The sequence below is a fragment of the Aotus nancymaae genome, unplaced genomic scaffold (genome assembly GCF_030222135.1).
Source record: "Aotus nancymaae isolate 86718 unplaced genomic scaffold, 86718_ANA_hifiasm-v0.15.2.pri h1tg000007l, whole genome shotgun sequence".
In the NCBI taxonomy this organism is placed as follows: Eukaryota; Metazoa; Chordata; class Mammalia; order Primates; family Aotidae; genus Aotus; species Aotus nancymaae.
The window spans coordinates 2,687,563-2,702,493 of NW_026988418.1; the positions used below are offsets into that span (position 1 = coordinate 2,687,563).

At 40.6% G+C, this 14,931-nt stretch overlaps 1 protein-coding gene across 15 annotated transcripts in view; it reads left to right on the forward strand.

The window, feature by feature from the left end:
• MACF1 (microtubule actin crosslinking factor 1) overlaps window positions 1–14,931 on the forward strand; it is a 329,515-nt gene that overhangs the window by 128,823 nt on the left and 185,761 nt on the right. For all 15 annotated transcript variants that reach the window (XM_064372195.1, XM_064372194.1, XM_064372199.1 and 12 more), the window contains 8 exons: window positions 85–239; window positions 1,849–2,125; window positions 6,139–6,267; window positions 7,155–7,232; window positions 7,839–8,000; window positions 10,247–10,351; window positions 10,964–11,059; window positions 12,063–12,188. In XM_064372195.1, coding sequence (XP_064228265.1) covers window positions 85–239; window positions 1,849–2,125; window positions 6,139–6,267; window positions 7,155–7,232; window positions 7,839–8,000; window positions 10,247–10,351; window positions 10,964–11,059; window positions 12,063–12,188 — 1,128 coding nt within the window. The remainder of the gene's footprint in view (window positions 1–84; window positions 240–1,848; window positions 2,126–6,138; window positions 6,268–7,154; window positions 7,233–7,838; window positions 8,001–10,246; window positions 10,352–10,963; window positions 11,060–12,062; window positions 12,189–14,931) is intronic.

Sequence of the window (14,931 nt, forward strand, 5' to 3'; positions counted from 1 at the left end):
TTGCAGTAGGCTCCTTGGCTCCCTCTGTCCTGGTGAGTGGGGACAATGGAAGTTTTCCTACTGTTATTCTCTCTCCTGTCTCAGGATGCTGCTCACCTGGAATCAGGACAGCCAGTACAATGTGAGTCAGATGTCATCATGTATATTCAGGAGTGTGAAGGTCTCATCAGGCAGCTGCAAGTGGATCTCCAGATCCTGCGGGATGAAAATTACTACCAGCTAGAAGAGCTGGCTTTTAGGTGAGGAACAAGGGACTCAAATGGAGGGCTTGCTTGCTTACTGCTGAAGCTCATGATCAACAGTAGATCAAGAGTCAGGCACTGAATCTTTTAACTTTGACCTTTGAGGTCAGTGTCTCCATGGGGATACTACAGGTATCTTGGGCAGGAATGTTCTCTTAGTGGAGGACAGTTTCCCCTTATTGCAGACCCATCCCACTAAGTACCTGTAGGATTACTTCAATCATTGTGGCTTTTTATAACATCCCACATATTTTATTTTAATTAATTAATTCAGACAGGGTCTCATACTTATTACCCAGGCTGGCATGCAGTGGCACAATTATGGCTCACTGCAGCCTCGACTTCTTGGGCTCAAGCGATCCTTCTAAGCTCAGCCTCCCGAGTAGCTGGGACCATAAGCACATGCTGCCACACCCAGCTAATTTTTGTGTTTTTAGTAGAGATGGGTTTTCACCATGTTGCCCGGGTTCAAGTGATCCTCCTGCCTCAGCCTCCCAAAGTACTGGGATTATAGGTGTGAACCAACCACTATATCTGGCCCATTTCCATATATTTTAGAAGGACATGCAAGGGTGGGACACAACACGACATCTGATTCAGAAACATTGGTGATCTTGCATTGGAACTGAATCATTTTCTGAGTGCAAAAAAAAAAAAAAAGAAGAAGCTGGTGATCCATCATATTCTTTTTATATGGGAGAAAACTGAGACCCACAGAAGATGAAAATTATCTGAAGTCATGTGGCTAGTTTTACAGAGCCAAGACTAGGACCCCTAGTCCTTCTTTTGACCTCTAATCCATTATTTGTATTATTATACAATTTGGGAATTATATAAATAGTATTGTTAGCTTCCCTCCAATTAACACTAATTTGGCATTTGTCTTAAAAACAATTCTGAACTAGATGATAATATTACCTTGTATTCATATAACACTTTTCCTTGTATGATCTCATTTTTATTTTATTTTATTTATTTATTTATTTTTATTTTTATTTTTTTTTGAGATGGAGTTTCGCTCTTGTTACCCAGGCTGGCTGGAGTGCAATGGCACGATCTCGGCTCACCGCAACCTCTGCCTCCTGGGTTCAGGCAATTCTTCTGCCTCAGCCTCCCAAGTGGCTGGGATTATAGGCACGTGCCACCATGCCCAGCTAATTTTTTGTATTTTTAGTAGAGATGGGGTTTCACCATGTTGACCAGGATGGTCTCGATCTCTTGACCTCGTGATCCACCCGCCTCAGCCTCCCAAAGTGCTGGGATTACAGGTGTGAGCCACTGCGCCCGGCTATTTTATTTATTTATTGAGACAGGGTCTTGCTCTATCACCCAGGCTGGGATGCAGTGGTGTGATCTCGACTCATTGCAGCCTCTGCCTCCTGAATTCAAGTGATTCTCCTGCCTCTGCCTCCCAAGTAGCTGGGACTACAGGCCTGTGCCATCACACCCAGCTAAATTTTGTATTTTTAGTAGAGACAGGGTTTCACCATGTTGGCCAGGCTGGCTCATTTTTATTTTATCACATCTTTGTCAAATGGAAGATTTTATTTTTAAAAAGTATACCATAGACTTAAGCCCCTTTCTTTTTTCTCTTCTTCCATTTCAGGGTCATGCGCCTGCAGGATGAGCTGGTCACTTTGCGTCTAGAGTGTACAAACCTGTACCGGAAGGGCCATTTCACTTCACTTGAATTGGTTCCACCCTCTACTTTAACCACTACTCATCTGAAAGCAGAACCCTTAACCAAGGCAACCCATTCTTCTTCTACCTCCTGGTTCCGAAAGCCTATGACTCGGGCTGAACTTGTGGCTATCAGCTCCTCTGAAGATGAAGGCAATCTCCGATTTGTGTATGAACTACTGTCTTGGGTAGAAGAGATGCAGGTGGGTTTATATCGAAAAGTCTTATGCAGTATACTAATGTTTACTGGATCTAGCAGCTTATCTAAGAGGACCAGATTGCTCTGTGTTCCCTCTGCAGATTCTCTTAATTATTAGTATTATTTTATTTGAGTGATGGGGTCTTGCTATGTTGCCCAGGCTGAACTGGAACTCCTGGACTCGAGTGATCCTCTTGCCTCAGCCTCTTGAGTAGCTGGGACAATAGGTACATGCCACCATACCTGGCTTGATTTTATTCATTACTGATGCTGCCTGGGACCCAGCCCCCCTTCTCCTTAGATCTTAAATGGATGAGGTAGGCACAAGTTCTCACAGCCCCATACTGAATAGCATAAAGGTTTTTTGAGTTTTTTTGTTTTGTTTTGTTTTGTTTTGTTTTGTTTTTTTGAGACAGAGTCTTGCTCTGTCACCAGGCTGGAATGCAGTGGCACAATCTCGGCTCACTGCAACCTCTGCTTCCTGGGTTCAAGCGGTTCTTCCGCCTCAGCCTCCCGAGTAGCTGGGACCACAGGTGCATGCCACCACGCCCGCCTAATTTTTGTATTTTTAGTAGAGACGGGGTTTCACCATGTTGGCCAGGATGGTCTTGATCTCTGACCTCGTGATCCACCCACCTCAGTCTCTCAAAGTGCTGGGATTACAGGTGTGAGCAGCCACCGCGCCTGGCAGCATACAGTTTTCTAATTTGAAACCCTTTGGGAATCTTTTCCGTTCAGCTAACTGTACTCTTAAGTGAGAGCTTGGGGGAAAACTGCAATGTCTATACATCTGTTTTCTTCTTTTTTGATTAAAATTTTTTATTTGTGGGTACATAGAAGGTATATATATTTATGGGATGCATGAGATATTTTGATATAGTCATGTAATGCATAATAATCACATCATGTAAAATGGGGTGTCCATCATCTCAAGAAATTTATCCTTTGTATTACAAACAATCCAGTCATATTCTTTTAGTTATTTAAAAATTTATAGGCTGGGCTCGGTAGCTCACACCTGTAATCCTAGCACTTTGCGGGGGCGGAGGAGGGCAGATTGTGTGAGTCCAGGAGTGCAAGACCAGTCTGGACAAAATGTCAAACCCCATCTCTACGGAAAATTAACTAGGAATGGTGGTGCACACCTGTGGTCCCAGCTACTTGGGAAGCTGAGTTGGGGGGATCACTTGAACCTGGGAGGCAGAGGTTGCAGTGAGTCAAGATTGCACTGCTGCACTCCAGCCTGGGCAACAGAGCAGTACCCCACCTCAAAAAAAAATGTACAACTAAATTATTTTGACTGTAGTCATCCTGTTGTTCTATCAGATGCTAGGTATTATTCATTCTTTAACTATTTTTTTGTACTCATTAATCATCCCCACCTCCCTCTGACCCCGTACTGCTCTTCCCAGCCTGTTTTGATTTATACATCTCACAACTAAGTGAGAACATGTGATATTTGTCTTTCTGTGCCTAGCATATTTCACTTAACATAATAACCTCTAGTTCCATCCATATTATTGCAAATGACAGGTTCTCATTCTTTTTGTGTGGCTGAATAGTACTCCATCGTGTTTAAGTACCACATTTTCTTTTTCCACTCATCTGTGATGGACACTTAGGTTGCTTCCAAATTCTGGCTGTTGTGAATAGTGGTACAACAAATATGGGAATGCAGGTAGCTCTGATACACTGATTTTCTTTCTTTTGGGTATATACCCAGCAGTGGGAATGCTGGATCATATGGTAGCTTTATTTTTAGTGATTTGAGGAACCTCCAAACTGTTCTCCATAGTGGTTGTACTAATTTACATTCTCACCAACAGTGTACAAGGCTTCCATTTTCTCCATATCCTCACCAGCATTTGTATATTGCCTGTCTTTTGGATGAAAGCCATTTTAACTGCATTGTAGTTTTGATCTTCATTTTTCTGATGATCAGTAATGTTGAGCACCTTTTCATATGCCTGTTTGCCATTCATATGTCCTCTTTTGAGAAATGTCTATTCAAATATTTTGCTCATTTTTAATTGGATTATTAGATTTTTCCAGTAGACGTATTTGAGCTCCTTATGTAGTCCAGTTATTAATCCCTTGTCATATGAGTAGTTTGCAAATATTTTCTCCCATTCTGTGGGTTGTGTTTTTTTTTTTTTTTTTTTTTAAGATAGAGTCTTGCTCTGTCGCCCAGGCTGGAGTGCAATGGCATGATCTCAGCTCACTGCAATCTTTGAGTTTCTAAGTGATTCTCATGCCTCAGCCTCCTGAGGAGCTGGGATTACAGGCGCCTGCCACCATGCCCAGCTAATTTTGTATTTTTAGTAAAGACAGGGTTTCACCATGTTAACCAGGCTGGTCTTGAACTCCTCACCTCAAGTGATCCACCCACCTTAGCCTCCCAAAATCCTGGGATTACAGGCGTGAGCTACTGTGCCCAGCCTGTCTCTTTGTTTTGTTGATTCGATGTGCAGAAGCTTTTTAACTTGATATAATCCCATTTGTCCATTTTAGCTTTGGTTGCCTGTGTTTGTGTGGTGTTGCTCAAGAAATTCTTTTCCAGTCCAGTGTCCTAGAGAGTATTTCCAGTGTTTTCTTGTAGTAGTTTCATAGTTTAAGGTGTTAGGTTTGTCCTTAATCCATTTTGATTTGATTTTTATATATGGTGAGGGACAGAGGTCAAGTTTCATTCTTCTACATATGGATTTCCCAGCACCATATATTGAAGAGACTGTCCTACCCTAGTGTATGTTCATGGCACCTTTGTTGAAAATGCGTTCATTGTAGGTGTATGGATTTGTTTCTGCATTCTCTATTCTGTTCCTTTGGTCTATGTGTCAGTTTCTAGGCTAGTAACATGCTGTTTTGGTTAGTATAGCTCTGTAGTATAATTTGAAGTCAGGAAATGTGATTCCTCCAGTTTTGTTATTTTTGCTCAGGATCGCTTTGGCTATTTGGGTCTTTTGTGGTTCCATATAAATTTTAGAATTGTTTTTTCTATTTCTGTGAAGAATGTCTTGTATTTTTATAGGGTAAATCTGTTTTTTTTTTTTTTTTTTTAAATTCTCTCATTGACAGAGGAATTTATTCTTCATTTTTTGATGTTGATTGTAACTCTTTTTTTTTTTTTTTTTTTTTTTTTTTTGAGACGGAGTTTCGCTCGTTACCCAGGCTGGAGTGCAATGGCGCGATCTCGGCTTACTGCAACCTCCTCCTCCTGGGTTCAGGCAATTCTCCTGCCTCAGCCTCCTGAGTAGCTGGGATTACAGGCAAGCGCCACCGTGCCCAGCTAATTTTTTGTATTTTTGGTAGAGGTGGGGTTTCACCATGTCGACCAGGATGGTCTCGATCTCATGACCTCGTGATCCACCCGCCTCTGCCTCCCAAGATTGTAACTTAGGTTTAAGCAAGGCTGCTGTATTCCACAGTTCCAAGGGGCACTATTTACATGTGTTCTATGATAATGGTTCAAATTTGATATTGCCCTTACCTTTCTAACCATTTTGTTTTTTATTAAATTCTTCCTATTCCCACATAATATATTCCCCATGTAAGAATAAAAAAAAAATCCCAAAACAAGCTGTTTTAAAATTATCTTTGGCCATAATTAACACTGGCCATAGTTGATGCCATGACTAAAGCTAAATATTTTCAGATACTTCTTTCTTATATCAGTTATGATTGTGAAATGAAGACTCCATAAAGAGAAATGCCCAAACTAAATAAAGCATTTTGAGCTGTGGAGTTCCCTTCCCTTTCTGGTTGATTACTCTAGGAATGTATACTAATAATGCAGCAGCAGAAGGCTGCTCTGTTGCATAATTGGTGGGCTCTGCTCTCCTGCTCCTTAGGGGCAATGCTGGCATAATTTTTTTGTAAGAGCTGTAGACTGAAGGAGATGGCTTAGGTATTGTTTTGCTCAGTCCTCTACCCCTCACCTCCTTGTCCAAACATTGATTCTGACCATTTTCCTGCCAACCCAGCAGTAAATTATGTCATATATATTTTTTTCTTTTTCAGATGAAACTGGAGCGAGCAGAGTGGGGCAATGACCTGCCTAGTGTGGAGTTGCAGCTAGAAACGCAGCAGCACATCCATACCAGTGTAGAAGAGCTGGGCTCAAGTGTCAAGGAGGCCAGGTTGTATGAGGTGCGTAGCCCTCAGAATCCACATTACAAGAGGGATGTGGGTGGAACAGATGAAAGCATAGTACACACAATAAAGCTGTAGTGAAGGAGGAGGATGCTCTGGAAAAGAATAATGATGATGAAGAGCAGTTTATGACAAATTCCCTTTTCACATGAAGTGTTTCTGTTAATCTTTGAAATAAACTTGTGAGAAAAGCATTTTTATTAACCCCTTTTTACTAAAAAGAAAAGTAATACTGGAAGCTAAGGTCAAAATTAGTAAGTAGTGGATGCAGCATCCAGACTTAGGCCCTCTTCCTATAAATTCATGCACTTTTTACTTTCCCATCTGCCTGCAGTTGAGAGCTGGTATAGAGAAACTATTCGCACAATCTCCCTTCTCCTTCAGTCACTGTTCTATCTCATTTTACATTTCAACTCTCTCCTTCAATAAAGCAATTGAATGGGAATCATCAGGCATTTGTTTTGCTTAGAAGCCTCCCAGAATTGCTGGAAACACAGGATAGTAAGGTCTGTTGTTTGTAATTATGCCGCTCAATGTTGGCCACTTAGTGCTGCTCCAAACTATAAAATCTGACACGGAAATTTGTTGTCTCAGCTTCTGTTTCCTCTTTTTTTTTTTTTTTTTTTTTTTTTAAGTAAAGACAGTGTTTCACCATGTTGGCCAGGCTGGTCTTGAACTCCTGACCTCAGGTGATCCACCCGCCTCAGCCTCCCAAAGTGCCGAGATTACAGGTGTGAGCCACCACGCCCGGCCTCAGCTTCTGTTTTCGTAGAGCAACCAATCCATATCTTTGTGCAGACATAATATTTACATAGTTGCAACCATAACACATAGTTTACTTATTCTTTCTCTAATATATTTTTATTTTATTCTTTTTTAATCAGGGAAAGATGTCCCAAAATTTCCGTACCAGCTATGCTGAAACTCTTGGAAAGCTAGAGACACAGTACTGTAAATTGAAGGTGAGTTTCTGCCAATTCTCTAATGTTCTGCTCATACAGAGTCTGGTTCCCTCCAATCAAATCTCTTCCCTAATTCAGAAATCTCCTGGTTTGGCCCTGTTTTGGTTTTCTGCTTATTAGGTTATGTCATTTACTATGCACTTATTCATATGTATTATAACATTTTCTCAATTTTCTTAATGGGTCAGAAACCACTGTTCTTGAAAGTTTTGAATAAATAGAACCTATCCTAGTTATTGTGCTTCACCAGACCCGTGGCTATATGTGCTCTGAGACACCAAAACTAAAACTTTGAGATTGGTAGAGAGGACTTTCCCTCTGATCTGTTGTTTTTCATCCCTGTCTATCAAGATTGTCCAGAGTAGGACAGCCCAGAATCATTCTTTAGCCAGGGAGCACCACAAAGGCCTTATGAATTCTATCTTCTACTTAGGATTGACTAGAGTTCTGGGAGAAACTTGTACAAAACTTGAATCCATGGGGAAAAAATCCAGAGATTAAAAGCAAATTCATTTCCTGAGTTATTCTCTCCTTCGATATCAAATGTGCTGTCTTCTACAGATACAAAGGCTGGCAGTCTAACCTCATAATTCTTGCTTTGTCTAGGAAACTTCTAGCTTCCGGATGAGGCACCTTCAGAGCCTGCATAAATTTGTTTCCAGAGCTACAGCTGAGTTGATCTGGTTGAATGAGAAGGAGGAGGAGGAACTAGCATATGACTGGAGTGACAACAATCCCAATATCTCAGCCAAGAGAAATTACTTCTCTGTGAGTCTAGCACAGCAGCAGGCCTGTCGTATTTACTGAACAGTACAGCAGGAAACAGGCTAATCTGCTGAAAGCTTGAGTGGCGGGAGTTGTACTCTGCTAGATAGAAATAGGGGCTCTACTCAATGCATCCATGCATGTGAGAAGTGTAAGTGGAGAGAGGGACAGTAGAGCCCTATGATTAATTTACCTAGAATGCATTTAGAATGGCAGTGTTGGCTGGGTGCGGTGGCTCACACTTGTAATCCCAGCACTTTAGGTGGCTGAGGCAGGCGGATCACGAGGTCAGGAGATCAAGATCATCCTGGCCAACATAGTGAAACTCGATCTCTACTAAAAATACAAAAATTAGCCAGGCATGGTGGCAGGCGCCTGTAGTCCTAGCTAATTGGGAGGCTGAGGCAGGAGAATTGCTTGAACCCAGGAGGCGGAGGTTGCAGTGAACCGAGATCACACCACTGCATTCCAGCCGTGTGGTGGAATGACAGAGCAGGACTCCATCTCAAAAAAAAAAAAAAAAAAAAAAAAAAAAGGCAATGTCTTGGGTGAATAGAGCATCAGCCTGTAAATTGAGTCATTTCAGACAGCTTTGTGGTTAAGATTATAGGCTTTGGAGTGAGGCAGATCTAAGTTCAAATTCTTATTCTTCCACTAACTAGCTGTATAACCTTGGGAAGTCATTTAATCTCTCTGGACCTCCATAAAATAAGATAATAGCACCACTTCAAAGCTACCCTCAGCCCTAATAGCACTTATTCCCAAAGGGTTGTATAAAAGATTAAGATTTAATAAGCTAATCTAGACAAAGCATTTAGTATAGTATTTTTTTTTTTTTTTGAGACGGAGTTTCGCTCTTGTTACCCAGGCTGGAGTGCAATGGCGCGATCTTGGCTCACCGCAACCTCCACCTCCTGGGTTCAGGCAATTCTCCTGCCTCAGCCTCCTGAGTAGCTGGGATTACAGGCACACGCCACCATGCCCAGCTAATTTTTTGTATTAGTAGAGACGGGGTTTCACCATGTTGACCAGGATGGTCTCGATCTCTTGACCTCGTGATCCACCCGCCTCGGCCTCCCAAAGTGCTGGGATTACAGGCTTGAGCCACCACGCCCGGCTAGTATAGTATTTTTTAATTGGGATATACTCTGGGCTTTCCACAAATTTCTGAATTCTCCTTAATTCATGTATTAACTTTTTTGTTTCAGTCTCTTCATTTGTAAAATGAGAAGAGAAATTTAACATTGGACAATAAGACACTGCTTTTTTTTATCTAGAGCACCTGTTTGTTAAAGGACACTGCTTTTTATTCTTTTCAATGAAAGATGTAGACAAGTTAGGATTATTTTTTGCTACTTTTAGTATTTTCACACTCAAGATTTTTAAAGATTTTGTAAACTATGCACATAGGGAGCTTTTTGTTTTTGTTTTTAACTAACATGCACTTTAGATTCTTTAATTCTATTGATTTAGGGTTCTTAAAAAATATGTCTCCAATCAGGAGAAGGGCATATAATTCTACTAAATTAAAGAAGAAAGAATGGATGCTATAGTACAATAAACAGTCTGTGTGAGAACTGAAATTAGGCAATAACAGAGATATAAAGAAAGTGCTCTGAGGCCGGGCACGGTGGCGCATGCCTGTAATCCCAGGACTTTGGGAGGCTGAGGTGGGAGGATCACAAGGTCAGGGGTTCAAGATCAGCCTGACCAACATGGTGAAACTCCGTCTCTATAAAATTAAAAAAAAAAGAAAGTGCTTTGAAAGCATAGTAAGGATCGGTACCCAGCTTCACAGAAGAGCTGGCATTTAAATTGGGTCCTGCAGTTAATAGAATTTAGAGTCAGAGGAGAGCATTGTGGGTTGAGGGAATAGTCTGAGCAAAGCCAGCCTGTCATTGATACCCGTGTTCTGGTGTGTCATGTACTGGTGTGGGTGCTGATGTGCAGGAACTGTCCACTCCAGCCCAGTTACCTCTTTTGTCTGGTCCAATGCTCATTCTGTGTTCCCCCATTTTACTCACGTCTGGCTCAGATACCATGTCCTTTGTGAATCATTTTCCAATAATTCCAGTGTTTGTGCCCTTCTCTGCAATCCTCTGGCATGCACTGCTTATACATCTCATTTTGCCACCAATTCTGTATTGTAGGTTCCTTTAAAATAGGGCAGGGAACACAGCTTTTATTTATGCTATCCGCTCCCCCCAGCCAGTAGCACTTACTCTTTAAAATTTGAATTCAATTTTCAGGAGTTGACAATGGAACTGGAGGAGAAACAGGATGTGTTTCGTTCTCTACAAGATACAGCAGAACTACTTTCACTTGAGAACCACCCAGCCAAGCAGACAGTGGAGGTATGTGACTTGAGAGTGTGTGAAAGTCAAATGCTGAGAGGTTGTCGTTATAAAACTATTCTAATTTGAATAGAGACTTTGTTCCACTGAAAGACCTGGAAGAAGTGTCAGGATCATTTGTCTTGAGTCTTCTCTCTTTTCATTCCTGACTGCTCCTATATCCCTCAAAAGCCTGCAAACATTTTTGATAGTCTAAGGAGACTACTAAGAGAAACGATAGAAGGAACATTGACTCCCAACTTTAGGAGGAAAAGTTCCTTGGACCATATTTCTTCAAATAACTGTCCAGACAGATCCTGCCTCTTATTGGTGTTGTGCCTTTGCCAAAAGAAGATAAACAGCGGAAGAATTCAGGAGGGATTTATTTATGCCTGGGTTTTGCTGCCTAGATCATTTACTTACAACTGAGTATGGAAGAGTCCTTTTCTGTGTAATCCCCTCCAACAAAACCATTTTGGATTAAAGGCACACCTCTTACTCATGAGAAGCATTGAGCAGATGCTAGCTTCTCTATCATTTGCAGAGTTATACTTGGAAAACAGTATTGCACATATATATTGGGTTTGGGTTTGTTAAACGCATGCCCTTCTGTCTGTGTCTTGTTTATTGCAGGCTTACAGTGCTGCTGTCCAGTCTCAGTTGCAGTGGATGAAGCAGCTGTGCCTATGTGTTGAGCAGCATGTGAAAGAGAATACTGCTTATTTTCAGGTATGATGGGTTTCAGTGTATGTGTGTGTGTATACACATGTATGTTGAAGGTAAGGTTACAAACACATCTGCATTAGTTAGTCAGCTTTTGCTGTATAAACCACCACCCTAAAATTTAGTTGCTTAAAACAGTAGTCATTTAGGTTAGCAGTTTGGGCAGGGCTCAGGTGAGTGGTTCGTCTTATCTTGCCTGTCTTACTCATGGCTGCAGACAGGTTGGGGGCTAGTTGGTCCCAAATGGCATCACTCTTATGTCTGAGAGTTGGCTAGGTACTGGAGCACCAAGCCATGTGTCTCTAGCATCCAGCAGCCTTCTTCACAAAGTGACTGTGTTCCATAAGCAGCAAGAGAGAGCAAGTCCTAGAGCACAAGCCCTTTTTTTCTGCTTCTGTCACATTTATTAATGTGCCTTTGGTCACACCAGACATGTGGCTATGCCTAGCTCAAGGTGAGGAGAAATAGACTCCACCTCTTGATGGGAGGAGCTGTAAAATATTATGACCTTTTTTTTTTCTTTTTTCAATCTGTCAGAACATGAAAGAATGTACTGCTTATTTTCAGGTGAGGTGGGAGGAGGAAATAAGCTGTTATCTTTGTTTTTGCCCTGAATTAAATAATCTCCCTGATTATTTCATAGTATGAATTGAAACATTCGATGAAACATTTCAATCACTCAACCTTAGGTTTTTCGTGAAATACACCCCACAGCCAAATGCTGTCCCTAGCCAGAAGTCAAGAGGAAAGAGCAGTGATTTCTGAGGGAGTGAAATAGGCTAACTTTTCTATAGGGTAATGTTTGGGGTAGTCAACACCAGTATTTTACTGCATGGCTTTTTAAGCCCTTCAGTTTTTGTTTCAGTGGTCCTTGTAATGAACTGTCACTAATCCAGTAGGGTGTAATCAGCTTTGCTAAGCTCTGCACAGTAAAATTATTCTTTCTTAGTTAACATTCCGGTATTCTGACGTTTTGAGCAGAAGGCGTCCTCCCTTTGTGTTCCCATAGTTCTTCAGTGATGCACGAGAGCTGGAGTCATTCTTGAGGAACCTCCAAGATTCCATTAAACGAAAATATTCCTGTGACCACAACACCAGTTTATCCCGCCTTGAAGACCTGCTCCAGGACTCCATGGTGGGTGTTGCCTCAGTGGGGATGATTACTTCTGAGAAAGAGAGTAAACCTTATCAGCTGCTGCTGTTTATATCCTTGAAAGCTCCAGGGCAATGGGTCATTGTTATAATAAAGTTTGACTTACATTCAAATAGAGTTTAATCAATGTTGTTCTGTCTCTTTCCTTTTTTTCCTTTTCTTTCCTTAAAGAAGTTGCTAATAAGATTTCTTTGGGTATGTTATTAAAGTAAAGGCCTAGTCTTCTCCTCTGAGCCACGTTGAGCTCATCATACTTTCTTTGCATTTTTCCTATTTTAATGTAAAAGATGGAGCCAAGGATGAGTTGTTGAGCATGAAAAAAGGGATTGAAGAGGATTAGTTGCTATCAAATTCTTTTTTACTATCTTATGCAAAAAAAGAATTAAAAAAAGCAAAAAAAGAAATACGCCTTAGTCAAATTTTCCTCCTTGGTAGTTTTCTTTTAGATGATAATTAAAATTGATTTTAATTCAAGCAGACATTAAAATCTTATTTAGATGTGATATAATATTTGTGCAGTTATTTATGTAGCAATATTAAGTTTTAAAAAATAGTTTACAGGCTGGGCACGGTGGCTCATGCCTGTAATCCCAGCACTTTGGGAGGCTGAGGCGGGTGGATCACAAGGTCAGGAGATCGAGACCATCCTGGCTTAAACAGTGAAACCCCGTCTCCACTAAAAATAGAAAAAATTAGCCGGGTGTGGTGGCACACGCCTGTAGTCCCAGCTACTTGGGAGGCTGAGCCTGGAGAATTGCTTGAACCCAGCAGGCAGAGGTTGCAGTGAGCCGAGATGATGCCACTGCACTCCAGCCTGGGCGACAGAGCAAGACTATGTCTCAACAAAAAAAAGTTTTACATTCAGTATTTAGTTAAAATCAATTTTATATTCATTTTCTCAATGAATTATTCCTTCAGGAGTGCTGATAATTAAATTAGCAGAAAGACTACTTATATTTAGTGAATGTATATTATACAGAGTTGGCAAGACAAGGCTCAAGCTACATCTCAAATTAAGATAGAAATGTCTATGCAATAGGGAACTTACTTTTCCTTTGAGAGAAGCAAGGGGAATCTCGAATTTCAGTAGAAAAGTCTAAATAAGAGAACTAGAATAACCCAAAACAGGTCACTTTTTTAGTGGGTAAGATTTGGGCATTTGTGAATATAAAGTTTTGGTTTTTTTTTTAACACTTTCAGGTACTGTAAACCTATGAGTGGTTTTACATTCACCTGGGCAAATAGTCCGCTAATTTAATTAATTTGAAATGAAGGATGAAAGCCTGACTTTTCAGATGTTGTCTCTAAAATGTCTCTCTTGGAGGTACTACAAGTATGAAGGAGGAATATAATCCTTGGCTATTATCTCCTCCCTCCCACAGAGTACCTTCTGTCATAGGGTAACTCCTCTGCAATGGTTGTCATATCTTCTCTTCTCGAGGGTCGCTGCTCTGTTCCCTCCTCTCCAGGTCAGGGGCATCGGGTTGGCGCTGTCATCGGGGCATGGAGTCACCTGGGTCTGCTCCTCAGCTTGTCCGTCAGGTTCGGGAGCATCTGTACTGGCTTCTGGTTCTTTTCAGAACTTTTACCATGCTGAGCACTTTCTCTTGAGCTTGAGCTGTTTGGCTGTGGGTTAGACAGAAAATGACATCTTTATTGCAAGGAAACTGAAATGGGTAGACCAGCTCCAAGTATGGAAATGTGGCTGTCTCCCTGATATATTCCATTCCTCTTTCTTAACTAATAAGTTAAAGTTGTATTTCTTCCAATCATGCTCCCGGGGACAGGCACAGGTAGTTTATTTAAGCATTTCTTTTTCTTTACTTGCATATTCTTAGTTCTTTAATGGCATTTCCTAACATTATTAACTCTTTACTCTCATCACATCTACATCCATCCTAAGAAAGCCCTCTTCTGGGGAGAATTTTATACCTCAAAATGGTCTTGAAATATCTGGGTTAATGGATAAAGTTTATCTATTACTCTTTAATGGAATTGGTAATAGATTGCTACCAATTTTGTTAACAAGAAGTTTATTTATTTTTAAGATTATTGAATTTGCAGAGATTTGAGAGTTTCAATTTTGCATGATACTTCTTTCTAACCAATCAAATGCATATGAATATAGCACAGCATATACTAAGTGGTAAACCCTAAATCATTTGTCATGATACCTTCACCAACAGCATTGTTGGTTGAAGAGCTAAGATCTTTCTCTAGAAAGCTTGACTCAATTTAGGAAAATAAAATATTTGGAGAAGACCTTGGGAGATATAATTATTTTTTAAAAATTTAAGGAAGTATAACTAGCTTCTCCTAAGCAGAAAGGGAAGAACTGGTTTCTACCAGTGAGAAATTGGCTAGTAATAATATACTTATTATTGATTTTAACTTTCGTGTTCTCTGAATCATATTTAGGTAAATTTTTTATTAGCTATATGACTGTATTTGGAAGCTAGAAGTATTTGTTTTTATTTTGGTTTTTGCATGTGGCTTTATGGTTCATTGAAAGTGGCACAGGGAGAAAGCTGCAAAGTTTGAGTGCAAAAGCACTTGGTAGAAGATAGAATCATTCTCTCCTTTTTTGTTTATCCTTGTCTAAGTCTTTAAGATGGCTCCACCAACCATCCCTACTTAACTGAGAGATGACATTCTCTGAGGGAGTGGAGTATTCAGTTTTCTTTGTTGACTTAGTCACCCTGAATAGCTACATTTATGTCATTTT